Below are 27,560 nucleotides of genomic sequence, written 5' to 3'. Positions count from 1 at the left end.
ATAAATTAAAAGACATTGGCTGTGTGTTACTTTTGGATTTCACTACATGAGGTTCCAACTATATATATATATATATATATATATATATATATATATATATATATATATATATATATATATATATATATATATATATATATATATATATATATATATATATATATATATATTAGTTTATTTAATCAGCCATTCTAAAGTTGAATATTTCTACAGGGTGATGCGTAATGAAATTTGACACAAACACATTTACAGTCAATTGTGGTAGATATAAGTTGAAAAACAAAATTATAGTTTTATCAATTTCTGGCTTACTACAAACTTGACAGTTGTTTTTTATTTTCTTTTTTTTTTTTTACTACAATAGACTTACTGTACATCAACTGCATGGTTACATGTTTGTAGTAGGTCTACAGCAAGTTTTCATATTTACTGTTTTTTCTAGGCTAGTTGGAATAAAATCATGGAGCCTCAGGCCATCCAGAGGTGCAGTGGACGTGTTTTCAGTTCTTTGCGAGGTGTTCAGGGGAAAATGCTAAAGGCAGCAGTTCATGAAGATGAGTTTCTTTGTAAGTTCCATCCGGCTTAGTCAAATACACAGTCCAGTTTGATCCAAACTGTGGGGAGGAAGAACAGGAGAGAACCAGTGATGTAAGAAGAACTGCCATCACTGTTATTCACCGGGCAATTTAATTTCAGACTGAGTCAGGAACTATTTCCCAAATCTTATCAGAACAGAGAGTCCTCTGGTGCTCTGACACACCTAACTCCCCCTGAAGTTTAACTATTTAATCTTTGCCTACTGAACTCAAGCGCTTATTAAACTTGAGGAATGAAGTCTAATAAGTTCAACTTTATATGTGACTATGTTGTCAACATTACATATGAGAGACAGAATTGGAAGAAAAGGTATAACTTTTGGGTCACTGATTAAGTTCAGGCCATCCTAAAATTATTTAATCCATGCAAAGATGTGTAGAAAGCATCAAAATAAAAACTAATCTTCTATTTCAGTGGAAGAATACCAGAAACAGTAAAACAAACAAATGAAAAATAAACATAAACATCTTTTACTAAACAAAGAGACATTTTTTTTCTCATTTCCAGTAAATTCTGTCTTACAAAATATCTACACGACCTTTGAATGATTCAACTTTTCTAAGCGCCTTCTACTTTCATGCAGATGTTTAAACTCTATGCAGAACTTATGAAAACACAGAACAGTTCTCTGCATAATCTCACCTCCATCAGAACCTGTCTGCATGCTCCACACGGTCCGACAAAACGGTCTTTGATATCACTAAGTAGAAAGGAAGATGAATAAATGACTATGATACTGTTTGAATTTTGACCGGCATGAAGTTCTGAGTGTCTCACCATGTTACAGCGATGGCAGTGAACTGTCTATGTCCCTCAGCTACAGCTCTCTGGATGGCCGTCCTCTCGGCACACACGGTCAGACCATAGGAGGCATTCTCCACATTACAACCTGGAAATAACAAATCATCTAAAGCTGTTTTTTTTAAAAAATGTAATAAAAATTAACACTTTTTTTTAGTGTATAAATCTGCCATTTTTTCCGCCAGTCAAACTTTACCACTCTCTCGTTGCCATTCCCCATGTGATTTATTTAATTTAATTTATTATAATCACATAACAGCAGGTTGAACACTGTATTTACGCGATTTTCTGTTGAAGCCACCTGTTTGTTTCCTACCTGTGACAATGGCGCCATCTGCTGTTAAAAGAGCAGCACCGACAGGGAAGCGGCTGTAGGGACAGTAAGCCAAGTCTCGGGCCTGAAGGCACTTTGAGACCAGCTCTGTCACTTTATCTGAGCAGAAAATACAGGATTAGCCTTTAACAAAACAAATACTGTATTTAAAAAGAGCCACAAGGCTAATAAGAGAGTTTTTAAAGAGACGAGACTCGATGGACGTACCCGTCATAGTAGCAGATTGGTCTCTCACTTTGTTAGATGGACTGTTCTGGACAGTTTCTCTGTCTAAAGCTGAACTACCACGTGACGGACAAATGAACTGTTAATGTTTTAGAGATTTTGTTTTTTTTCTGGGTGGTTGACCTGAGCTGGTTTTCATGTGCACGGCTGCACTACCTTCCACCTGATTGGCTGATCAGCGATGACAACTTCCACATGTTTATGATAGGATCAGTTGTGGGACTCCCGTTCAAACAGTAAATGAATTGTCCAAAGCAGCAGTGGTTCTGAAACGTTTTTAAGTAGAAATATCTTTATTTGGCATTGCAACAATCAAATCCTCTTTTGTGACTCTTTGGAAAATCCAATTTGGGAGCCTCACATTTGCAGTCTAACGTTTTTTCAGTCTGTATAATTTTGACATGTATCCATGGTGACAAACTTATTTTGAATTAATGTAATCTACCTTTGTTTTCACCAAGTAACTGTCAACCTCTTAGTTCATTAAAAAACTTGTTTAATTCATATTCATATTGCATTGAGTTTACTGAATAGACACAACAATAATCAAGATCAATATGTTAGTTTCTCAGATACAAAACACGATGTTGCCACATTTGTTTTTTTTACATAAATAAAAGCGTACATTATCTTTACAATACCTCAAACATTCCCGTAAAAATCTCTGTCTACTGGACTCATGTTAACATAGCACAGCATTCCTTTGCAGAACTTGGCCAGGAGGACTCCAAATCCAAACGTCTCAAATACGACGTTCCAGAAGGCAAACGTGCACAGGGTTTTATTACAGTAAAGGCCATCAGCGGCAGAGGGGTCATAGTTTGGTTGATAGACCGAGAAAACCCACACATCACCTAGAGAATACACGGGAGACAAACACTGTAATTTTGCACTGTCAGTGTTTTGTTCATTCATAAATAAACCTGCACAGTGTCATTATGTGCAACAACGCAATCTCAAAGACCTGCTTGGATTCAATATTTGGTAATATTTTCATTAATTCTTCCGTCCTTACCTAAAAGAGACCATATGAAGATAAACAGGCCAATAAAACCCTCCATGCATGCTTTGAAACCTCTGGGACGTTCTCTTGTCTGAGCGCCATAGCTCTCACAGGGCAGAGTCACAAAGGGAATCATGAGCAGGGGAATCAAAGCCAGCCCCAGCAGATAGTTGGGAATGTTCGGCTGCTGAGGGCAGTCCCTGAAATACACAACGCCTGTCGACAGATGGCGAGGTCAGGGCGTATTGTTCAAAGACAGCAAGACAAAATGCTACTGGAAAAAAAGTGGTTTACCAACCAAAGGTCACTCGAGTCACAGTGAGGCAAGTCCAGGTGATTACAGCTCCAACTGCAATCATCAAACAGGAATGCTTAAGACGTTGATGTCGTTGTGACTAAAAGAGTTTATGAGTTCAGTGTGTTTATATTGACAGTAGTTTCACTTCAGTCAGCAGATGGGTTTTCTCTGTTAATGATAGTTTTAAGGTTGGATTTTTGTGGGGATCAGTTAGAGTCGTAACAAATGGCAGACTGGCCACCTGTCTGAAGTACGACCATCTAATACCCACTGGAGAACCGGTGGGTGTGGTTCACTGGAGCACCCCACCCACTGGGACTCTGCATTGACAAGTAGCCTCTGAACATTGATTGATGGATATAGTAACCACACAGTGTCTCATCCTTACAGCTTTAAAAAAAAAGACATGTAAATGTGCAGCTGGTCTGTACTGAACTATCCCGGGGAAGTTGGATTGATAATTGATAATCGATCACCTGACAGTCTGATGGGCGTTGGCGGTGACGGGTTCAACTGAAGCTTCCAAACGGTTCCAACCGTTACTGTCACTGGACGGCCTGCAGATGGAGCAAAGCAGCAGTTTTTTTTCCCGTATTAATGTTCAGTTGAATTAAAAATAATCAAAAAGTGTATAGAGAACAATCTCTCTAACCATATAAATAATGCATGAAGCTAAGCTTTTTTCTACGTAACTCAATTCCAGTAACTGCAGGTGGGAATCTAGTGTAAAAATAATTGACATTTAGGCACATGACAGCTATGCAAACATGCCCATTGGATTTCTCTCCATGGCTTTAAAGAAAATACCTTGTGTCATTTTTAACATTACAAGCTAACAACTACAACATTATTAATCTATGCTTGTACCACATATCACTCCTACAGATGCATCTCTTCTGCCCGACCTCACATTTCAACGAATTTTTTATGAAACTGTAAAATGATCCACTTACCTGCCATTTGCACAGAGAGGACTTCCTTTCTCCAAATCTGGCCGCTCAGATACTTTAAGTTGCGCTCGATTCCTGTCAAAAACAAAAGGGGAATTCTTCGATGAGCTGATTGTGTTTGTTTGCTGTAACTTGACGAGCCAGTTTTGAAAAAATAGGCACAAGTTGAGATGACATTAAAATACAAAGAGAAAGTAAAACCAAAACAATGGAGTCTGAGCCTGCAGTTTTATTGAGAGGTTGAATATTTACTCAGAAGTCTTTCATAAAAAGCCAATAACTACCATACGGAAGCTCATTTACACTTTTAGTAAAACAATTTTCCTCCACAAAACATATAGACCTAAAACTTTATGGTCCACATGAAATGAATGTAGACAAATATTTAGTTTTACTTGATATTTTGTGGCGCGGAAACTCTGGAAGCTAGTATACGTGTTTCCAGAGTATACGTTTCCAGAGTAACACTCCCACATGGTTAAACTGATTGCTTAATGTAGTTCAGTCACTTTACCTGAGCATTATTTACTGAAACAAGGGCCTTTATTTTTATTTAGCCACATTGTAGTAAGAACATTCAAGGAGTTCTTAAGGTGGTCCCATGGATGTGCTTAACGTCGTAACAGAAATTAAACTGCAAACCTGTTAATGTTGTCAATCTTATTTACTCAAGCAGAGTAAACGACATGCAGAGAACTGACTGCCTTGTAGCAGCCCAGTTGGTTTTCATGGTGACAGCGGCACAATTTAGCCTCCACATTAATGGCTGATCAGAAGTGTCGCCATTCACACAATTTTTAAATGGGAACCAACAGAAGTTGAGCTGCTAGTGTTCTCGTTAACATTCAAAAAGCATTTCACACACCTACTTCAGTTTTAATCCACTGTTTGTTTTTATTTAAAATAGAAAAATGTTCAGATAAATCCAACACAATTCCAAAAAAAAGGCTCAGATTTTTGAATTACTAGGAATCAACAGGTGCAGAGAAAATGGCAGACCGATGGATGGATGGATGGATGGATGGATGGATGGATGGATGGATGGGCGGCACTGAAAGTCAAAACCTACTTTAAGTAAGATTTATCAGACTCCCTTAATATTTCAATTGTTCAATAAAGGTTGCATTGATTATTTACAAGATCACAAAGGTGATATTGTTCTGCTGACCTGCATATGTAGAGTACGGACGTAACAGACAGTTACAAATATTATAAAATTACAGGTTGCTAAAAACGTACAGGGAGGATCTTTCTAATGAGAAACAAGATCAACTCTGTGTTTGTGATCTGGCTGCAGAAACTAAATTTTAAAACATCAGGATGCAGCATGTGAGGATGACATGTGACAGCAATACAGTTTTCTTTAAAAAAAAAAGGATTTTTGTCATGTTTTCTGTTCTTTACTCAATAGATAAATGGAACAATCACAAAAGACTAAAAGCAAGAATGTTCTTTTCTTTGTCAAACTTATACAGCCATTTTTACTTGAGCGTATTTCAGACTTTTTTAAATATCAATAACATTTTACAGTTTCTTTGCAAGCAGTCATACAGAACCTCAGACATTCCTGTAAAAATCTGCGTCCACTGGACTCAAGTTCACATAACACACCAGTCCTTTGCAGAGTTTAGCCAGGATGACGACAAACCCAAAAGTCTCCACTATGGCATTCCAGAAAGCAAATGTGTACAGCGTTTTATTACAGTAAAGGCCATCAGCAGCGGAGGGGTCATAGTTTGGCTGGTAGACGGCAAAAACCCACACGGCACCTAGAGGTGGGTACATGAGACAAAATCATAAAGTTAGATCCAGTAACATGTCAGGTTTATTGTGTCCATACACCTTTTTAAATCAGACAAGTTGGACCAAAATAGTAAAAAAAATAAACCCCAAAAAAACAAAAACAAGCAAAAGGAAGTATAAAAAAAACATAGTATTAGATGGAACAAAGAGTAAGCTGGCTTTCTACAGAGTGAGCAAGTGCTGCAAATTTGATTTGTTTATTTCAGAACTCATTTTTAATCCCAGATATATTTTTATGCCATTTGCACAGACATAAAATGAAATCCTACATTCATTAAGGAGTGACTCCAAAGGGCAACATGTAAAATAAGAACAGGACGGAGGTGGTATGGATCCCTAAGGAACTCCATATTTAACCAGACCTCAACGTGTCATGACAGCCCAGAGCAAAACAGTACATTTTAAAATAAACTGTAAAGTGTTTAAGAAACATTTCTGTGGTTTTTCTCAGTACCTAATAGGAGCCAAGCAAACATAAACAGGCACAGAAAGCACTGCAAACAGGCGTTGAGGCAACTGGGATGCTCTTGTGGTCGGGCAGCATCTTTCGTCAGAAGCGCAGCCAGCAGGGGGAACAGAGCTATCCCTAAAAGATATTTAGGGATGTTTGGCTGCTGAGGACAGTCATGGAAATACACGAGACCTGTGGGCAGACGGTGAGTTCAGAAACTGACGATCGAGCTTGAATGCTGCAGAAGGAGTTTACCAACCGAAGATCACTCGAGCCACGGTGAGGACGACCTGTATCACCGCAGCTGCAGCTGTAAGAGTCAGAACATTATTTTTCACTTAGTTGGAGATGCCACTATAAGAATGCTGTTAATAGCAGAAATAATGGAAAAATAAGTAAAGGAGCAAGTAATCTGCAAATTGGGATTAGGTATTTCTGTTGAACTGAATTAATATTTGTGTCTTTGGAGTTGTCAAAAATACCAGCAAGAAATGCAAAAAGCTGGCCAGAAATAATTTGAACGGTTTGATGGCAGTAACGCAAATAAAGCTTGAGGAAGGTAGAAATTACTTTTAACGTGCCATTTCTGAATAATATGCAAATAAAAGCACATCATTCTTGTTTTTCCAAAATCCAACTCAATTAAATTGCCATTTAAACAAGCTTCTTGGTTGAATAAAACCAATTTTCAATCTTTTTCGGATAAACTCCCTTCTGTGAAGTGAAAGCAGTTTCATTTGTGTTCATAGCCTGATTGTTTCGAGTATTCAGAGGTTACTGAGCAGACTAACTAGAAATGTACAGGGCGCTGGAGCATAAAAATGTTTCCCAAAAAACCCTTTATGCAAGCAGAATTCACAGCAAAACAAAAACATCTGTTACACATCCAAGATAATATCCTTAAACAGAGTTAGAAGGCAGCTAATATATACATATATATATATATATATATATATATTTGTTGTTGTTGAAGCTTTGGCTCATAAACTGTGACTCTCTGCTCACCTGACAGTCTTGGGGGTCTTGGTGGTGGTCGGACCAGCTGAAGCCTCCACGCAGTTCCAACAGTTACTGTCACCGGATGGCCTCTAGGTGGCGCTAAAGATGGACGTATTTATAGTTGTAATGGTGTCCTGATTTCATTGAATAGCATGACCTGCTTCTTTTTTTCTGTGTACTTGAATACAATGTAACATTCTTACACAGAATAAAGTGAAATATGCTAAACAATACAACAACGCAGAAACTAATACTCTATCTATAGATCTCAGTTTTACCGTATCTAAAAAACCTTTACTCGTCAAACACCCTACAATGGCCATGTTCAGTCCTGAAGGAATGATTCCTCTGTCAGGATTCCTCGTGGCTAAATATACGGTATCTGTTCGATATGTTTGAATATTTCCCTTACCTGCCATTTGTTCCGACAACACGTCTTTCCTCTGAGTCAAACTGCTAAGATGATTTACGTTACACACATAAAAGCTGCCAAGAACAAATGGGGATTTCCTCCATCAGCTGTGTGTTTTATTTTCTGCTTGGTTTTATTTCTCTTTCGATAGGCTGGCAAACAATGAAAGTGAAAAAAAGGGAAAGTAAAAGTAAAAGAAATTACTGAGAACTTCCAGACGTTTAACATTTGAACAGACGTCATCCATTAAGAAGTAAACAAATAGATTGCATTGTTGTGCCTCGACACTTTGAGGCCTTAACAAAAAGCTGTCTGGTCAGCGAACAACCAATCAGAGAGAACGTTTGGTTCGGCATCCTGGCATTACAGTAATAAGATATTAATTCTTAGTGACTTTTGAACTCTTACAGGATTTGCTCTTTGTTCCCAAATCTGTTCATGATCTCTGCAGGCAGAATAACTAGTTACATTAAGGATCTCTGGTAGATACTGGCACCAACTCCAAGTCTAAAGCAATGGTCCTCAATGGGAGAAAGGGAGGCGCTGCCATCTTTGGATGGGGAATAAATAAATGTCTCAAATGGATCAGACACATCCTGATCAGCAAATGGAGATTTATTGAGAGACCAGCTTAGCTTCTAAAATGGCTCTGCTGTTCTGCATGAGAGATACAAGAGGCCAAAGTTTCCTCTGGAGGCTTTGGCTTCCTTGCTGGAGCTTGAACTAGAGCCACTGCTTCTCACCTCAAAAGTAGCAGAGTTGGGTCGTAACCAGTTACGTTTACTTCAGAAACATTTGGGGAAAAAATGTGCAAGGAGTATGTCTACTACGCTGTATTTATTTATTTTTACTTTTACTTGAGTAACTTTATGATTAAGTATTGCTACTCTTACTTGAGTGAAATGTCTGGAGACTCTATGCACTGTGAGGAACTTCACTGAATGATGGACAAGCTTGTTTTGACCCCAAAAAATCTCCAGACACAGACATACCGTAAGCCTGCAGTTGTTGTTAAAGTTTTGTAAGTTTTATATTGAAATAAATTGATTTGAAATTTTCTTTTGTCTTTTGCCTGATTTTGTTATTGTGTTATTTATATGAGTTATTTTCATTTTGGGCTCTAAAATACCAACATTTTCACATAACTTCATATTTTGGTCTGTCTGATGATGCCATTTTTAAACATTAAATGGCTGATGTTAATAATAATTTCTTGGATGACTACTTTTTACTTTTACTTAAGTAAAAATATGTTGAAGTTCATTACTATTTTCGTCTATACTCTGTAACTCTAGAAACGAGCCAGTTGAGGTGATTCTGGCATCAGATCAGGATTCTCCCTGATCGCCTCACCTGGACCCGTCCCACCGGGGGGAGACGCCGCCGTGGGAAGACCCAGAAGTCACTGGAGAGTTTATAACACACAGCAGAGCTGATCGGAACAACAGGCGTCAGCCAGCAGAAGGTGTAACGTCAAAATATCTGGACCTTAAACTCGCTTACATCACATAAATCATTACCCGCTTGATGTTTGTCACCAATTGAAAACAAGGGAAGATTGTGGCTGTTGAAGAGCCTGAAGCTATTGAATTCTCCATGTATGTTTACTGGAAAATGTATCGCTTAGAAAAAGTTTAATATGCTAAAGAGGTATAAAAGCCATAAACATGTGACATATCCCAACAGAGCTGAACATTTGATGTTTTAAAGGGCAAAAATAGCACAAGATTATATAAGTGGCTGCAGACCAAAGAGCATAGAGCAGATTTCTAGAGCAGCATATCAACAGTACCACTGGTGGACAATTAACAACTTCCTTTAAAGTCACACATTGAATTTTAAATCAGTAATGATCACCTTGTTGCATTCCTAACTAAATGTTTGCCTCTGTCCAAATTCTTCATTTTTTTTTTCCTCCGAAGACTCGTATTTTTCTACAGTAGGCAGACAGGAAGGAGGGTGAGGAGAGGGGGGAAGACATGCGGCAAAGGTCGTCGGGACCGGGAGTCAAACCCGCGACGTCCGCGTCGAGGACTAAGGCCTCCAAACGGGGGGCGTGCTAACCCCCTGCGCCACCACAGCACGCCCCCAAATTCTACATTAATGAAATATTTTACATTTCTTTATTGAAAAGCTTAGTTTTTGGGTTTTGTTGGGTACCATCTTTAGAAAACAATCACTTATTAAGGCACCAAACCCACATATGGGTGTGTATCGACACACAGATCGAACGCCTGAGCGATAACAAGCTCAGCGTGTATCAAAAGCACATCAGCAGTAATAACATTATGAGTTGTTCTTCATGTTCATCTAACCTCCTCTGAGTATTTTCATGTTTATTTTTGCGTTATCAACTATCAGGCAGGTGAACATATCTGATTAGATTGGGGTAGCTGCACTGACTCTTGCCCTTTGTTCCCTTCCTGCTGCAACCGTCACTCGCTGTGTTTGACTTTCGCCTCGTCACAGTCAGCCTCCTCTCTCGTTTACAGCCTTTTATGGTGCAAATCACTTTTCCTTCGCTCGCATTCAGCTAGAAGAGGCGATCAGAGGAGAGAGAGCGGACAGTTCGATAACTCTGACAGGATGTGTTGTGCTGGAAAGTGTGCCCGCGTGGTGGGCCTGATCCTGCTGCCGTCGGCCTTCATCTGCATGATCTCCAACTTGCTGCTTTTCTTCCCCAATGGGGAGAAGCTGGAAAGTGACCAGATCACCCTGCAGGTCTGGCTCATGGGGGGGATCATCGGCGGAGGCCTCTTTGTGAGTTTCAGTTTTATACAGTTGTTAACTGTTTTTTATTGGGTCTTTAACTTGCTCATGCGTAAACTTGTAAATTCAAATGTCCTGCTTTTTATGGCGTTTTAATGAGGAGCCTGATAGAATAATGAGGCGTTATTTTAGTGCCTTAATCCTGCTTTCTGTTTTTTGTCATTTGTAGTAGTTTTTTCTGTTAGAACCCTTCTGATCGTTGCCACATTTAGGTTTTGTTTTAGGAAAATCGTAATCCAATACATCCTTGTACTGTCAAATACCTTAGTTTGAAAATATGAAAAAACTCCAAAAGCATTTAAACAAAGAAACAAGCAGAAAAACTATTTGAAACAAGATCGTTAAGCAAGCGGAACCTTAATCAAAAAGAAAAAGGAAAACTTTTCCCATATGAAGAATTGATTGAAGCCAAATTCAAAATGTGGAATTTCTTGTAGTTTAACAATGTCTGAGTGTCAATATTCTTATATTTATTTTGCCATATTTATCTGTTAACAAAAGTTACTTTTCATGTGAAATGAAAATGAGAAATCTCTGAGATTTATGATGCAAAAGATGCAGAAAACATTACAAGTCTTTCTAAAATTCTTGGACCAAAATCCACAGCAATATTTTTGTAAAAAAAAAGATCAACAACAAGGCTGCATTTTTTAGGTGTTTTTTTTTCATTACAGTGTTATAAATTTATTGACATTACATAAATTATGAACAGGAACTCTAAATGACTGTTGAAGCAAAGGGGTTACAGTTTTTAAGTTTGAATGTAAGAGAAAAATTAAAATAAACTGTTAATTTATATGTTTTTTCTCAAATGTGAACTTTTCAAGTTCATTTTAGTTCAGTTTCATTTGAACAAGTTCATGCAAAAGTAACAAAAGTATCATGCAATCACAACTGTAGCGTTGTCCACTTAATATAATATAATATAATATAATATAATATAATATAATATAATATAATATAATATAATATAATATAATATAATTGTTCCAGAAGTTTCTTCTGATTGAAAACTCCAGTTTTTGTTTGTTTTGAACATAAAGTTTAGTTATTATAAAGTTGTTGAAGGTCAGTGTTACTAATGAATCTGCTTATAGGAAACTGAAAAATACCCACAGAAAAGCGTCAGTCTGTGAATGTTTATGGACATTATCTCAACATTCAGAGGTTATCTAGATAATTCATAAATATTTAATCTAGTAAAGCAGTTGTGCCACCCCTAGCTGTTGTTTCCCCCACATGATAAAAACACGAGACAAAGACCAGGAAGTTCAATCCCTTTTCCTTTGATACCTCTAACTGTGGATGTCGGGCCCAGTTAGACACAACTGGCTTCAGGATTCACAAATATTTGCCCAAGGAGATAAGAACACAGTCTTATGCATTTACTGGAGCCTGTTTGATGTTGGCATACAATTTAATCTCGTAGTTTAAGCTTTTGTCATGACAAGTGAACATCAAGCCCCATTTGTGATGTAAACCTAAACATAAAGACGTGTTTCAATCATAAAACAGAAGCTTGAAGGTGTAGAGTCTAGCATTTAGGAGGCAACATAAGTATTGCAAGTATTTATTTTTTGTCATGAATCCCATCTTCAGTTCAATAACACTGATGATCTTTTGTTTTTGTACCTTTATAGATGCTGTGCCCGAGCTTCTCAGCTATCAGGGCCGGGGGCAAAGGTTGCTGTGGGCAAGGCTGCTGTGGCAATCGCTGCAGGGTGAGTGGAGACGTTCGAAAAAGAAACACAGTGGGTGTTATTGTGGGGATTGGTCTGATAACGGCAAAATTATGCAGCATATTTACAACCAAGAAACATTCAGCTGCATCCTTAGAGGAATACATTACCTTCACTTTTCACATGATTCTCTTCAGGTATTATCTTTTTCTAAATATATTGTTCAAGAACGGATACTGCGTCATTACTTTTTATAGCACTTCTTCTTATTTATCAAGAATTAGAATAGAATAGAATAGAATAGAATAGAATAGAATAGAATATACTTTATTGATCCCCAAGGGGAAATTGCTTATTTATTGAAAGCTACTGCATCTTAGGTAATAAATACAAAGTTTGTAAATATATATATATATATATATATATATATAGAGAGAGAGAGAGCAATAAGTTCAAAATGACTAGATATAAGCAAACAAATAAATAAATAACAAGCAATCACATGCAATATATTAATCAATAAATAACCAGAAAACTTTGAATCAATCACTCTCTTAATTAAAGCACTGGAGCCCATCAGTCTGAAAAGTTAGCAGAAGTCTAAAACAGGACGTCTTGGTTTGTAACATCCTGATTATTTTTAACTATAAGTACTTTTATTTCCTTCTTGTTCTGCAGACTGAAATATTGCCCATGTAAAATACCGCTTTCAAATCAACGATGAAGAAAAAAAACACTTTTCCAATTCCAGTTAACCTTTGCTGTGAAAATGAAATCACATGAAACAACATTCACAAGAAAAAGAAAGTATACCCTCTGTTAAATCTAGCATTTCACTCCCAGATCCCACTTGCCAGGTTCTTTAGCTATTTCTATCATAATTTACCAACAACAAAAACATCTTTCAAATCATAAATATTGTTTCTATGGATATCTCATGTCTCTTTCAGATGCTGAACTCAGTCTTTTCTTCTGCCTTTGGTCTGCTCGGGGGGATTTACTGCACCAGTGTGGCCACGGCTGCGATGGCGGTGGGACCTAAGTGTGAGGTTGATGGCAAATGGAAATACCCCTTTGAGGACTTGGGCACGTGAGTCTTCCTCCCATCCTGCTGTGTCATTTCCACTAATGACACAGTGTCATTAGTGGAAATGACACTAATGACACTGTGTGTCATAATGCTGCAACTCTGGGACCTTAAGAAGCGATAGCTGCATATTTCCATGAGCGGTTATTCATTGTTCTGCTATCTCAGTGGTCTGATCCGTTATATTACTCTTATCAGACGAAGGTGTCAGGATCTGTGTTTTCTGTGTTCATTTAGAGTTTTTTGTGTCCTTGCGTCTCTTCGTTGTCCTGTCCTCCCCTTGATTGTTCCCAGGTGTGTCTCGTCTCTGTGATTACCCTCCCGTGTATTTAACTCCACCTGTGTTCTTTGTTCCTGGTCGGGTCCTCGTCGAATGTGTGTTCTCTCTTCCGAGTTTCTGTTTTGTTTAGCGGTTGCTACCGGCGTCGAGCCCTGGCTTCAGCTCGGCCGTGCGGCCCGTTCCTAGAGTGTGTTTACCCTTCATTAAAAACATCATATTCATCTTACCTGGGTCTACAGCGTCTGCCTCACCACCTCTACACACCGCGGCATGACAGAAGGACCCGACCAGACCGAACGGTGAGGCACGCTATTTTTTACTTTTCACCATGGACCCGGAGGAGTTAAAGGAGCTGACGGACACGATCGGGGAATATAAGGAGGCGATGGCCAAACCGTACGCTGCCTGCAGACGGCTCGGTTTCGCCATCCGCTTGGGGCTCCTACTGGACTACTGGGTTCCTCGTTTTCCGCACCCGGGGTTGGTGGAGTTGCAGAGGGAGGCAGAGTGGGAGCGTATGGCGGCTCTAGCCGTCATGGCTGGCGAACCTCTGCCTCCCAAGCCGCACAGTTTCTCCGCCAGCCCGGATCCAGCTCCAGCTCCGGGACCAGCACCCCCAACCGGTGCGGCCGGCGCACCCGGGGCCGTTTCAGCCGGCGTTACAGCCGGCGCACCGCAGGCCGAATCAGCCGGCGTTCCAGCCGGCGCACCCCAGGCCGCCCGGAGACAGCGACGTGAGCCGCCGGTGGACCCGGCCCCTCGTCGCCTTCCGGAGCTGTCACCTCCGCAGCCGGTTCCAAGGCTTCGCTGCGGCTCGCCTCCGCGGCCGGTTCCAAGGCTTCGCTGCGGCTCGCCTCCGCGGCCGGTTCCAAGGCTTCGCTCCGGCGCACCCGAGGCCGAGTCAGCCGGCGTTCCAGCCGGCGCACCCGAGGCCGAGTCAGCCGGCGTTCCAGCCGGCGCACCCGAGGCCGAATCAGCCGGCGTTCCAGCCGGCGCACCCGAGACCGAGACTCCCTGTGTTCCTACCGAGACTCCCTGCGTTCCTCCAGAGACCCTGACCTCCAGCGTTCCTCCAGAGACCCTGACCTCCAGCGTTCCTCCAGAGACCCTGACCCCCAGCGTTCCTCCCGAGACCGAGACCCCCAGCGTTCCTCCCGAGACCGAGACCCCCAGCGTTCCTCCCGAGACCGAGACCCCCAGCGTTCCTCCCGAGACCGAGACCCCCAGCGTTCCACCCGAGACCGAGACCCCCAGCGTTCCACCCGAGACCGAGACCCCCAGCGTTCCACCCGAGACCGAGACCCCCAGCGTTCCACCCGAGACCCCCAGCGTTCCACCCGAGACCCCCAGCGTTCCACCCGAGACCCCCAGCGTTCCACCCGAGACCCCCAGCGTTCCGACCGAGACCGAGACCCCCAGCGTTCCGACCGAGACCGAGACCCCCAGCGTTCCACCCGAGACCGAGACCCCCAGCGTTCCACCGACCGAGACCCCTGCGCCGACCGAGACCCCCTGCGCTCCGACCGAGACCCCCTGCGCTCCGACCGAGACCCCCTGCGCTCCGACCGAGACCCCTTGCGCTCCGACCGAGACCCCCTGTGCTCCACCAGAGACCCTGCCTCGGGGGGCTCGTCGTCGCCGTCTGTGGGCGGCCCCCGGGACTCATCGCCACCTCCAGCGCCGCGGACGGCCGCCGGACCGCCTCCGTGGTTCCCGCCTCCAGCGCCGCGGACGGCCGCCGGACCGCCTCCGTGGTTCCCGCCTCCAGCGCCGCGGACGGCCGCCGGACCGCCTCCGTGGTTCCCGCCTCCGGGGTTCCCGTCTCCGTGGTTCCCGCCTCCAGCGCCGCGGACGGCCGCCGGACCGCCTCCGTGGTTCCCGCCTCCAGCGCCGCGGACGGCCGCCGGACCGCCTCCGTGGTTCCCGCCTCCAGCGCCGCGGACGGCCGCCGGACCGCCTCCGTGGTTCCCGCCTCCGTGATTCCCGCCTCCAGCGCCGCGGACGCCGGACTGCCTCCGTGGTTCCCGCCTCCGTGATTCCCGCCTCCAGCGCCGCGGACGGCCGCCGGACCGCCTCTGTGGTTCCCGCCTCCAGCGCCGCGGACGACCACCGGGCCACCTCCGTGGTTCCCGCCGCCGCGGACGACCACCGGACCACCTCCGTGGTTCCCGCCTCCTTTGCCTCCGCCCACCCTGTGGGTAGTTTTTTTGTTTGTTTATGGACTCTTGGCCCTTCTTGTGTTTCCGCCCACGATGGTGGGTAGTTTTTTGTTTTTCTGGACTCTGGCCCCCCGTCCAGCGCCCCTCCGCCCACCCTTGTTGTGTTTTTGTTTTTTCTGGACTCTGGCCCCCCATCCGGCGCCCCTCCGCCCACCCTTGTTGTGGTTTTTTTTTGGGCGTCTGGTAGCCGCCCTTGAGGGGGGGGTACTGTCAGGATCTGTGTTTTCTGTGTTCATTTAGAGTTTTTTGTGTCCTTGCGTCTCTTCGTTGTCCTGTCCTCCCCTTGATTGTTCCCAGGTGTGTCTCGTCTCTGTGATTACCCTCCCGTGTATTTAACTCCACCTGTGTTCTTTGTTCCTGGTCGGGTCCTCGTCGAATGTGTGTTCTCTCTTCCGAGTTTCTGTTTTGTTTAGCGGTTGCTACCGGCGTCGAGCCCTGGCTTCAGCTCGGCCGTGCGGCCCGTTCCTAGAGTGTGTTTACCCTTCATTAAAAACATCATATTCATCTTACCTGGGTCTACAGCGTCTGCCTCACCACCTCTACACACCGCGGCATGACAGAAGGACAGTTTTAGTTCTTCTTGGAAACAGTTATAAATGCAATACTTTTAACATCCAGCAGGAGACGCACAAAGCCAATGATTTCTTTTCTAAGGCAACAACTTCTAGTTGAGAGGAGCTCAAAATCCCAAACAAGCAGTATTTAAATGCATGCGTTGTGCTCTTTACATCAATATGAAATGAAAAAGTATAATCTTAATACTGTTTATCTTTGCGTCCTTGGCGGCCAATAAAGAATGAGTTCACACAAGATCCACCCAGTAATAACGTGATTGGCATCAGTGGTTAATTTCATGAGCAGATATGATTTAACACACCTGATCAGGAAATTAAAACCGTCAAGCTAAAATGACAGTGCAATAAATATGGACGGAGCCTGCCAGCTGTTTAAAAGCCATCACCGTTTACAGGGAGGGAACTTTTCATTACGCAATTCATGAAAGGGTGTTATAATTTAGCCTCTACTTGTGCTTCCTCCAGAAAACCCCAGTTTCCTCTTTCTTTGTTTTTGGTTTAGCCAGCACAGGATCCTCGGCCGCGCTCACGGTGACCCTGTACTTCTCTCAAACCAAAAAGGACAACATGGAAAAACAAGAACTGAGTCCTTCTGATCACAAGATATAATCGTTTGTTTGCACAGATAACTGGTGTAGCTTAATTTTAGGCACTCTCCATGTTTCCTGGCAACATTGTGTGTGTTAAAATGAATTTATGTTTTAATTCAGCAGCATAATCTGACAGTGAAATTCTTAGAAAGATATAACCTATAATTTCAGTACATTTATTCAGTGGGAATAAAATTAAACAACATAAATAAGAAATTTGACCAAAATCGCTGATACCAAATCTAACCACTGATACAAAACAGATGTAACCAAAGTATCTTTTGAAGTACACATAACTATTTATTGATCATTAGTGTCATTAGTTGTTACTCAGGCAACTTTTCAATATCGAAGAAAACATGGCATTCAAGTAAATCAACTTTGTGTTGATCTTCACGAGTCGGGAAATGACTAAACAGAAATCACTGCGTGTATAAAGTTGACCACATGTACAACCAGAGCAATAATTAACCTGAGTGAAGTTGGCCCCCCCACCTTCTTCAAATTAGACAAAATTGGTGTCAATCAACTCGGCTACGTTTGTGCTGGTTTGTGCAGCAAAGATTTTTGTTTGTGCTGCTTCGGTTTTGAAGATATTAAGAAATGTTTTAGAGGTCATCAAAGGTCAACCAGTCCTCTTAATATCTTTAAAATGATAGCTGCACAAATGAAAATCTTTGCTGCACAAACCAGCACAAATGTAGCCGAGTTGATTGACACCCATTTCGTCTGATTTGAAGAAGGTGGGGGGGCTGGTTGACCTTTTGACCTTTACCCTTTCCTTAATATCTTCAAAACCGAAGCAGCACAAACAAAAATCTTTGCTGCACAAACCAGCACAAACGTAGCCGAGTTGATTGACACCCATTTCGTCTGATTTGAAGAAGGTGGGGGGCTGGTTGACCTTTGATGACCTCTAAAAACATTTCTTTATATCTTTAAAATGATAATGGCACAAACGAAAATTTTTGCTGCACAAACCAGCACAAACGTAGCCGAGTTGATTGACACCAATTTTGTCTAATTTGAAGAAGGTGGGGGGGGGCCAACTTCACTCAGGTCAATAACCTAGTAGTTGGAACTGTGACAATGCTGGGCAAGGAGGAACAAGTTTATCTTGATGCTACGCACAGCGTCAGGAGAGGATGAAAAATGACCGAAGTTCAACATTTACAAAAAAATCTCCAAAATAACCATTAGGCGACACCTGAATGCAAACTGGTTGCTTAGGAGTATAAGGAAAAAGTCTTTTAAGTCCTACTATCACAAACTTTACTAGGTCTTAAAATTTGTGAAACTCCAGTGTTCACATGGGCTATGCAACTACTAGCTAATACTTAAAGCCCTTATAAAAATGCTCATAATTGCCTAACTTTATAGTTCAAACAATAAATGTACTTTTACATGCATTAATAAGCATCGTGTAAACCGCCAAGACGGTTTACACGGTGCTAACAGCTAATACAGTTAGAAGTTAGCTAACTATAGTAGCTACGGTAAGCTTACAAATAGATGTTAACCAATGTTAGATGTTATCTACAGGTAGATGTTAGCTAACATCTATTTGTTACTAACCGTAGCTACTATAGTTAGCTTACATCTAATTGTATTAGCTGCTAACACCTGAGCTAACATCTACAGGTAGATGTTAGCTGTAAATGTTAGCTACAGGTAACTGTAGCTAACATTTACAGTTATCTGTAGCTGTAGTTACCTGTAGCTAACATTTACAGTCTGTAGATGTTAGCTAACTGTAGATGTCACATAAGCTAACATCTACAATCTTCCTTACTTCAGTTCTTGGGGGCTACAGCCAATCAGAGACTAGAAAAACATGGCATTACTGGATTGACTTCTTTGCAAACAGCATTGTACCTCAGTGTCTCAGTTTCTCAAGTGTGTTTTTCTTTAGAATATTTGGATACATTGCACAAAAAGATCCACAAATGGCCAGGTTTTTGTCAAATTTACTTCAAACAGAAAAACTAGTGAACACTGAATGTGCTTTGGTCCGATACCACTGAGCCTCTTAGCAGCAAACGCTCCAGGTGGGTCGTGCATAAGGATGACAGAGAAAACTTACCCCTGCGCTCCCTGGTAGATAACACATGATTGTATCTTAAACTGATAACATTTGTATTGACTTTATCTTTACATAAAGATAAGGTCTTTTACTATCTAAGAATCCTGTTAAAGCTGCACAAGATACATCTAAACTGAGCAATGAGCCTCCACTTAAATACTGTAAGTGGAGGTAAAGTATTGTTTTCTGCACTCGGTGCTGCCAGTCAAAAAACAATTATACTTGTTTACAAGAATTTCAATACTTGTTACAGAATCAAGAGGCTTCAACATCGAGTCAAATAATTTGTCTGAATAAAGTAATAACACGTCACAGTGCTGTTTTCTGTTTATGGGTTCATAATGTAATTCATCTCTGATGTAACAGTGCTATATAAATCCTGGCTGAACTTCAGTAAGAACGTCGTGATCTGACCAAAACTTCTTTAGGATTTCACTCTAAATAAAAAAAAAACATTTTGATACTTCTCTCTCAAAATATTCTTTAACATAAATTATTTTCCAGTAATGTGGTCAAGACGGAAAACACAGTAAGGAGTTGTCATTTTAAAGTCTTTCTAAGTGCCAACGGAAACAGTGGTTTAATGTAGATTGGAGAAATTTCTGCTATGCTAGTTTCTTACTTTTCCTTTACGTACATTTCTTTTTGTTTCATTAAAGTAAAACATGGTTTCCAACCCAATCAATTCCCTCTTTTTCCTCTGCCAAAAGGAGAAAAAAGACCAAAAGATTCCCACATCTTACCTATCAAACATATCTGCGTCAGTGTTGTGCATCCTGAACAATCCTCCGCTCTTCTCTTTCTCAGGGGTAACAGCAGCTATCTATGGGACCAGACCATGTGGTCAGAATGCCAGAGGCCTGAAAACATAGTTCTGTGGCACATCGTGTTGTTCTCCATACTGCTGGGGATGGGCTTGCTGCAGCTCGTGCTCTGCGGCATCCAGGTGATCAACGGCTGCATCGGATGCATCTGCGGCGACTGCCGGGACGACAGCGATGTGAGTCCAACGAATCCGCACTCAAACAAAACAGCTGGATCGGTTTGAAAGAACGGGAATGAGTTCTTTACTAAGAACATTTCTGAGTACCAGAGACGGTGAAAGCGTAAAAAAGCTCGCCGGTCAGCAAAGTCTGTGTGTGTATTTCCTACTTTTGTTATCACAGTTTTCAGTTCTTATCAGAGGAAGCAAGACAGAGGTGTATAGGTGCATGAGTTTTGAATCTGTCTTAACTCTGTGTGTGAATTGGCAGGAATTGTTCCACTAAACAGGAAACAGTTACCTGACGTGCTCTCATTTATTGCCATGTTTTACACAGAAAAAATAAAAAGAATATCATGAAGCTTTGAAAGGATCATCGTGTCAGGTGAGATCCATGAACAACAATCCATGTCAACAAATCAATTATTTGCAAATTTCAATAAAAGCAAACAAAATTAAACATTAAGCAGGCGAGAAATGTCTCATGCTTTTGTCCAGTTTTATTTTCTGTAGCGCAATCAAGCATGTCAGCATGATTCTAAATCACTTCTGAACTGAAATTTAAATGCATGCAATTGTTTGATGACGACACCGCTGGAACATAATTGATCTAATGTGTTTTTATCTGTAATTATGCACGAACACAATGCATTCACAATGTTGCAAAAAGAAATTGTGCAAACCTGCACAACTATTACAATCAACCGGTCCATAAAGGATCACAACCAACTAAATTCAAAATAACAAGTGATAAAAAAATCTTATGTAATCAATATCAATTATATTTATTATGATTACTTATCCCTGTATTCATCAAAATGACCTAATTACAAAGGGAAATTAATTAATAAGTACACTGGAAGGAAGATGTTAGTCTTTTGTGTAAGAAATAAAGCTTTACAAAGGCATCAATATTTAAAAACGGTGTTTTTGCTGTAGGAGTTGTTCCTGTGTGCATTAACGCAGAAAAGAATATGTCTGAAATGGCAAAATATTGTGAAAAGACACATCTTTCATATGTGTCAGTCATTAATAAAGATAGTAACATTTTTGAAACGCAAATATGAATGAAATTGTCTAATTTCAATTTATAGTACTTCCAAAATACCGACAAAAATGAACGCATCGAGAAGGATTTCTTTCCGTACAAGTCAAATATTGAGGGAAACCCGTCTGCGCTGCTTCGAGTTTAACAATTACCCTTCAGATCCGACATTAGTGGCTAAAACGTCACGTAGAGACGTCCAGCAGTGGCCACATGTTCGTGAGCTGTCAAAACATTCATGAGTGAACTGTGCCATCAAAATGGTACACATTAACACCGAGCTCACACTTATTAACAGCTCACAGCCTGAACTGCCTGTCAATGGAAAGAAAAGTATATAAACATGTGGCTTTTGTGCCATTGCAGAGTGAAAGTGGACTATAAAGGTGAAGCAGAGGAGAATCCTGCAGAGATCGTCCATCACCTCTGGCAATGTGACTCTTGGCTCAAATGTTTTGCTGAATAACCTATAATATGTTTATTTTCTTTTAATTTGTTTCACTTTGCAAAAGTGTCCACCCTTTTACTCCATTTTGTACTTTTTATTTTGCTCATGTGTTCTGGTGGCAGATCATTACTGAACCCAATAAAAACTCCACTTGTTGAATGTAGCTGTGTTCGCACACTATTGTGTTTAGCTTCATCCCTCAATGTTTACCAGCTGAAAATGACTGGGTAAGGAAACCTCACAAGAATTATTTAGATCTTAAATGAGAATATGAGAATTTGTTTTCTAAAAGACAAGCTCTATTTTAAGACATTTAGCCAACAAAAGACTGAAATTAGCTCTCTCTTCAAGTTGCTCTGTTTTACCTTAAAACGTAGTGAGGATCTCCTTCATCACGTTGGAGACAAGAGTAGTCACCGCTTCTCCACACCAATAGGATGCTCCTTAGACGTCTGTATGGGTTGTTGTAAATAAATGAATAAATAAGCAAATTTTGGAAAATATAACATACAGCTCTGAAAAAAATTAAGAGACCATTGCACTGAACCTCCTGATTTTTTCCACCAAACATTGATCTCTGAACTCTTCCTGAGTTCAAACATTAGTATTGTTGTTTCTAAACAAATAACTTGTTTTCTTTGCATTATTTGAGGTCTGAAAGCACTGCATCTTTTTGGTTATTTTGACCATTTTTCATTTTCTGCAAATTAAATTCTAAATTTTTGCTTGCAACTTCAGAGACACGTTGTCAGCAGTTCGTAGAATAAAGGAGCAATGTTCATTTTACTCAAACATTTACCTGTAAAGAGTAAAATCAGAGAAGCTGTAAATTGTTTGGGGAGAAAGAAGACTGTAATAACTTCGTTGTTTGTGATTATCCTATTATTTCCAACTAAGATGTTATGGAACAAATGAGCACAAGTGCTGAAATAATTCCTCAACAAATAAACTTTTTTAATGTTTCATTTGATCGTCCTGCTGATGGCTCTATAATGCATAATGTAGGCAGACATTAAACAACAAGGACACAATCCAATGAAACATCTCTAAAAGTTTGGGACTTTAACCCTTTCATGCATGAATTATGATCCTTTGTGTCAGAATTATTTTTCCATTTTTTAAAATTTTTTTCTTAAGGCATAAAAAAGCTAGGACATTTTTTTTGTAAAAAATATTTTTTTTATTTTTATGTGATCAATTGTAATTTTGTCCAAATACAAAGTTGTTATTTGAAAAATACATCAGTAGTATTGTTCCTTAGGGGTTATCTGATGTCACAATATTTTTTTTACTTGCAAGAGTCGTCTACAGTAGAAGGAGGGACCGGGTCGGTTCTTATGCTTTTTTGTCTGTCGGCCATATTGTATTTAACAAAAATTATTTCTTGCATTTGCAGCTGATGGCCAGTAGTTGATGGTATATTTTATGATGCATTAGCGTCCACTTCAGTGGTCTGTGTGCATTTATAACATAAAAATCCACAGGAAGCACAAGAAAATGGCTTTTAGAAAGCTGTCCACTGTAGTGACCACTATGCATGAAAGGGATATTCAATAGAAACAAATATGTTTTACAGTGAAGCTAAATTAGCAAACAGAACGATGAAATCCACCAAGTCTTTACTCAAACAGAACGATACGTTTTTGATGAAGTCGATTTCAACCTGTTCACAGTTAACGTTTATAATGAGACCAAAGATACAATATCTTGATCTACTGTTTCCAAATTGAGCTAAGAAAACTTAAATCCTGTGTTTCTGGGTTTTAAATTTTTTTTTATATCATCAACTCACTATTTCTACCCTAAAATAAAAGTTTAAGTCTGAACTGAGTCATTTTATGCTTTCTAAACCTACAGCTGTAATTTAAATACACTCAATCACGTCTTCATTAGGTTTTTTAAAATGTCCCTGAACCCAAAGCTGTCTGACAAAGCTGTACGGGTCACAGAGTCCAAAATTATGTCAGTTTGTAGGATGGTGGCGTTAGAAGGTCATGTTGTGTTTACTGATGCAGACAAAACAGTTGTTGTGTTCAAACACAATAATGAAGGTTATCACCATCAGGACCAGCAAGGCAAGAAAACCGAACTAAAATAAAAATACCATTTTTAAAATGGACTCGGGGTCACATTTTGATAGAAGCTCCAGTTCTACTAAGAGGTCTAACTTTCGCAAAAATAATCCTAAATTATACCTTTGCACAAGTAAAGTAAAACCCAACATGGCAGGTAGGTATTTAAATACAAAACGGACCCATCTTCAGCCTTTCTGAGAAGATTTAGTTTCTGGTTTCTTTTATTCAGGACGCCTTCAGTTTTAGCGTTGTTGCCTTAAGATCCACTGATTGATTGAAAAAGCGTTGTGAGTTTTACATGCATGTTTTAAACTATTCATCTACTTCAAAGAACAATCTGTTCAATTTGAGTCACTTTGGTGAAATCTGACTTGTTGTCGTCATCAACCTGAACATTTCCTCTTCATTTAATGAGCTTTGGCCTCGTTTGGGTTTCTTGAGTTCTGTATGAAACTTTTTTTTTTCATGTCTGACGTCCTGCTAAACCCAGATCATAATGTAACTTAACACTCACGTGTCACTTCGTAGCTATAAACAACAATTTCCTCCTCCTAATTCAGCGGTACTAAAACCATAGTGTACCAGTTTATTTTTACCGGCCGGTTACCGTAGAAACCATATATTTAGACACACACGCCGTATAAAACGTTTGTTCATCTTTTTTCCTCTCACTGATTAAACTTTTTTTTTTTTTACAAAAACATGCCTTTTATTTGCTAAATGTCAAAAATACTGAAACAGAGAATTAAAATAAAATTCAAACTGAGGTTTTCTCGTTAGTTTGCTGATTTTTTTATTGTGAGGAAACTGGTGTAAGAAAAGCAAAGCAATATTAATTGCATATTGTTCTTTATGGGCACAAATGTTTGCCAAATCTTGCCAAATTTAACCCAGTTTTTTTTTTTTTTTTTGACCCATTCTTTTTCTCCAAGCTCCATTAACTGGGTTTGGACCTTGCTGCGTGCATTGTGCACAGATTAGTCCACGTGACATTGTGCCAGGACAAACGTGCACACACACACACACACACACGCCTGTAAACACAATCAGAGATGCGGCTATGAATCGTCTGTACTGTCCCCTCGCTGTGATTATCCCATCTGGGACGTTCTGCTCCTTCACTCAGAGGAATCTCTGTCAATTACTCCCCCCCCGCCCCTCGCTGTGGCCCCTGCAGTTAGACAAGCCAGCTCTAACAGGATTACCGATCGAGACAGGGTCAAAAGGTCAGAGCGCCTCCTGTGGCCACTGTGAACGCTGCAGCTGACGCTGTATCTGCACAGGCAGTTCCTGTTAGTTTAGGTGCAGGTTAAGCTCATAATCTTTTGTTGCCATGGAGCCGCTTCTTGGTAATTGTTACCTAACTTTCAAGCTAAAACCCTGTTATAAAGCTGAGGTAAATATAGACCGGGTCTGCCGAGAGGCCAAATAACCCAAAGCTTTCAGAAAGTAGGAGACGCCTAGATGAACGCTTCCCTCAACCTGAATTGTTTAATTGAAATTGTTCTCAAATTGCGTTTTTAACACAGATTTGATCAAAACGAGACCCATGTGTGTTGCAATTGTTAACAAAATAAAGATTATCCTATATTATTAAGTTTAAAAAGGCAAAATTGAGGGAAATATCAGGGAAACAAAAACAAGAAACAGGTGTACGTGTTTGGATGAACCTATCCTAAAAGAGTCTAAATTATGCATACAGGTTCACCTGCTCTATAAACATGCAGCCAAGGGGGAAAAAGGAAAAACGTCATGTTATGTCCTGTTTTACACAGTAAGAGTTAAACAGTGTGATCAGTTCTCCTTGCTAATCAGCCAGTGCTGTGCAGTCCTCTTATATAATGTGGAGCACAAAGCAAGGAAGGAGGAAGTGTCCCACAGTTCTTTGGCACAAAGAACTGTGGGACAAAAGAGGCTAAAATGGGGACGGGGTTTCTTCTCAGGCCTGAATAAAAAGCCAGTGAAGAACCGACCGCTTCGAACCAGAGAAGTAAAAACAAAACATTTGCTCTGGATGACTTTCTGTTCCCCTTTTTGCGTTTTGGATGAAATCTCGCAGCTCAGTCATGCTGTCACCTGCAGCTTTACTCACTTTCTGACCAAAACACTCATCTCTGATGGCTCAGCAGCATCAACCACCCGGTAATTTGTTTTCAGCCTCGCGCTGAGTGACTCAGACTGAGCTGCAAAGCGACCCGATGACCAAAACAAATCCATTCGGTCTCAGATTATGCAAGCGTTTGACCAAAGTGTGAATTAGCGCACACTAAAATGGATGGTTTACACTTTTATTTTTAGATATTAATATGTGGAGAAAGTGTGAAATAACTTACAGTGGCCAAAGATAACCAACCTTGTTCTCCATGGATGTTGATACTATCACCAGCCAGGCCGACATGAGGAATGGACAAAATCTGAAGACAAAATATAAAAGATTTTTTTTTTAAATGCACATTTTCAGACAATATTTGATAGTTGACTTTAAGACTGGTTGAACTGAAAGACCGATTTGCTCTTACGAAGTAGGATTTTCTTTCAGTTCTTCTGTCTTTATCGTTGTGTGACTTCATCCTCAGACCATTTTAATCATAAAGTCATATATAACGGATCAGATTTATTAGTTAAAAACTCTTCAATATTTTAAAGCACACCGATGTTTGTAGATACACAATGCAGCTGCAGGAGAAATTGAACAACTGAATGATATATGACAAATGTACAGATTTATTGACACAGGTACATTGGTACAGGTCAGTTCACTTTTATTTTTATTTTACTCTTGTCTGAAAAATTCATCATCATTACATCGGCCTCTTTGTTGACTTTATAAAGTTGAAGTTTGAGTCAGTAGGAGAGCAGCAGGCCACCAAACAAACCATGTAGCTAACTCTACGTCACACAGTTCATTATATATATATAAAGGAATAATAATAGTAATTTGCTTAAAAAATGTGATCGCCTAATAAATCCCAAACTATTTGGATTCTAGGCATCTGAGAAATTAAAATGAGACGTACAGACCTCCACGGCCAACATCATGTCTCATTTCCACAGTATTTTTGTGGTGGAAATACACACCACATAAAAATTAAGCTGCCAGTCAGCTTTTCTTTTTTGATTTATGAAATCAGTAATAATTACATAAACAGGCTGCTAATGTACACTGCGTTCCAGATATTTGACGGAGGTGACGCGATGTATTGAGGGAGGGGACAGAAAGGGAACCAGCAGTGAGCGACCTCAGCCAGTTCGTCCCAGCGTCATGGAGCCTGAACAACAGCAGGCTGTGAGTGTGGGAACAAACTGAGAGGAGGAAGGAGGGAGGAGGACGTATGGCTGCAGGCGGAAAAGACCGGTTCCATCCTGATCCTCAAAATACCTCCTCTGAGTGACATTTTAATTTATTTCTGATTTGAATTTAAACTCACAGGGCGGCTGCATATTAACTAAATGTTCTATTTAATGTTTTTTTTAAAAAGTAAGCCTTATATAACCAGGACAAACTCTTGAGATTTAAAATCTAAATGACAAGTCGCCTGGCCAAGATGACACCGGCACAGATACACACACACAGACACACACACACACACACACACGCACACACGCATACACACACACACACACATTTAAAAGCATAAAGGGCGACTGACAGTGTAAGTAATAAACCTGAATAGTCAGATGTGCCGATGTGGCTGGCCAACGTCTGAGCAAAATCATCAATCAAAACATTTAACTCCAGATGCTTAAATGTCTAAAACAGGCATAAACTCAGCCAATAGGGCAAGATCCTTCAGATTCATCTGATTTCTGTGCCAATTTCAAAAATGTAGAGCAGAATATTTAAACGTTTGTTTA

At 40.5% G+C, this 27,560-nt stretch overlaps 2 protein-coding genes across 4 annotated transcripts; one reads left to right on the top strand and one right to left on the bottom strand.

Annotated features, from left to right (window-relative positions):
* Nucleotides 1-187: 187 nt before the first annotated feature.
* LOC102235776 (cytidine deaminase-like) lies at nucleotides 188-19,972 on the bottom strand. Of its 2 annotated transcripts, XM_023346104.1 has the most exons (10): nucleotides 19,899-19,951; nucleotides 4,212-4,283; nucleotides 3,735-3,815; nucleotides 3,259-3,309; nucleotides 2,973-3,176; nucleotides 1,940-2,811; nucleotides 1,715-1,831; nucleotides 1,375-1,486; nucleotides 1,240-1,297; nucleotides 188-614 (listed from the first exon to the last, which is right to left on the bottom strand). In XM_023346104.1, the coding sequence occupies exons 6-10, from the start codon at nucleotides 1,944-1,946 to the stop codon at nucleotides 501-503; spliced, it is 408 nt and encodes a 135-aa protein (XP_023201872.1). In that variant the 5' UTR covers nucleotides 1,947-2,811; nucleotides 2,973-3,176; nucleotides 3,259-3,309; nucleotides 3,735-3,815; nucleotides 4,212-4,283; nucleotides 19,899-19,951; the 3' UTR covers nucleotides 188-500. The 2 variants fall into 2 exon arrangements, with proteins under 2 accessions (XP_023201872.1, XP_023201871.1); XM_023346103.1 differs by lacking the exons at nucleotides 188-614; nucleotides 1,240-1,297; nucleotides 1,375-1,486; nucleotides 3,259-3,309 and having other exon boundaries at nucleotides 1,736-2,811; nucleotides 2,973-3,160; nucleotides 19,899-19,972.
* On the top strand, nucleotides 10,379-21,793 carry LOC102234738 (transmembrane 4 L6 family member 5-like). 2 transcript variants are annotated; one of them, XM_023346101.1, is made up of 6 exons: nucleotides 10,382-10,633; nucleotides 12,283-12,363; nucleotides 13,272-13,411; nucleotides 19,963-20,155; nucleotides 20,475-20,522; nucleotides 21,549-21,793. In XM_023346101.1, the coding sequence occupies exons 1-5, from the start codon at nucleotides 10,460-10,462 to the stop codon at nucleotides 20,481-20,483; spliced, it is 597 nt and encodes a 198-aa protein (XP_023201869.1). In that variant the 5' UTR covers nucleotides 10,382-10,459; the 3' UTR covers nucleotides 20,484-20,522; nucleotides 21,549-21,793. The 2 variants fall into 2 exon arrangements, with proteins under 2 accessions (XP_005814784.1, XP_023201869.1); XM_005814727.2 differs by lacking the exon at nucleotides 20,475-20,522 and having other exon boundaries at nucleotides 10,379-10,633.
* The last annotated feature ends 5,767 nt before the right edge of the window (nucleotides 21,794-27,560 follow it).

The sequence above is a fragment of the Xiphophorus maculatus genome, chromosome 14, assembly GCF_002775205.1.
Source record: "Xiphophorus maculatus strain JP 163 A chromosome 14, X_maculatus-5.0-male, whole genome shotgun sequence".
Taxonomy (NCBI): domain Eukaryota; kingdom Metazoa; phylum Chordata; class Actinopteri; order Cyprinodontiformes; family Poeciliidae; genus Xiphophorus; species Xiphophorus maculatus.
Note: the sequence above shows the minus strand (reverse complement) of the source record. Positions and strands in the feature narration are given on the sequence as shown.

What these genes read in the sequence shown, in the direction of transcription:
- LOC102234738 (XM_005814727.2), top strand. Translation starts at nt 10,460, where the DNA reads ATGTGTTGTGCTGGAAAGTGTGCCCGCGTGGTGGGCCTGATCCTGCTG. An exon ending in GCTGTGGCAATCGCTGCAGG is followed by an intron (nt 12,364 to 13,271) that starts GTGAGTGGAGAC and finishes TGTCTCTTTCAG; the next exon opens with ATGCTGAACTCAGTCTTTTC. An exon ending in CCCTTTGAGGACTTGGGCAC is followed by an intron (nt 13,412 to 19,962) that starts GTGAGTCTTCCT and finishes TCTCTTTCTCAG; the next exon opens with GGGTAACAGCAGCTATCTAT.
- LOC102235776 (XM_023346103.1), bottom strand. Translation starts at nt 19,930, where the DNA reads ATGCACAACACTGACGCAGATATGTTTGATAG. An exon ending in GACGCAGATATGTTTGATAG is followed by an intron (nt 4,284 to 19,898) that starts GTAAGATGTGGG and finishes TGTTTTTGACAG; the next exon opens with GAATCGAGCGCAACTTAAAG. An exon ending in CTTCATATGGTCTCTTTTAG is followed by an intron (nt 2,812 to 2,972) that starts GTAAGGACGGAA and finishes TGTATTCTCTAG; the next exon opens with GTGATGTGTGGGTTTTCTCG.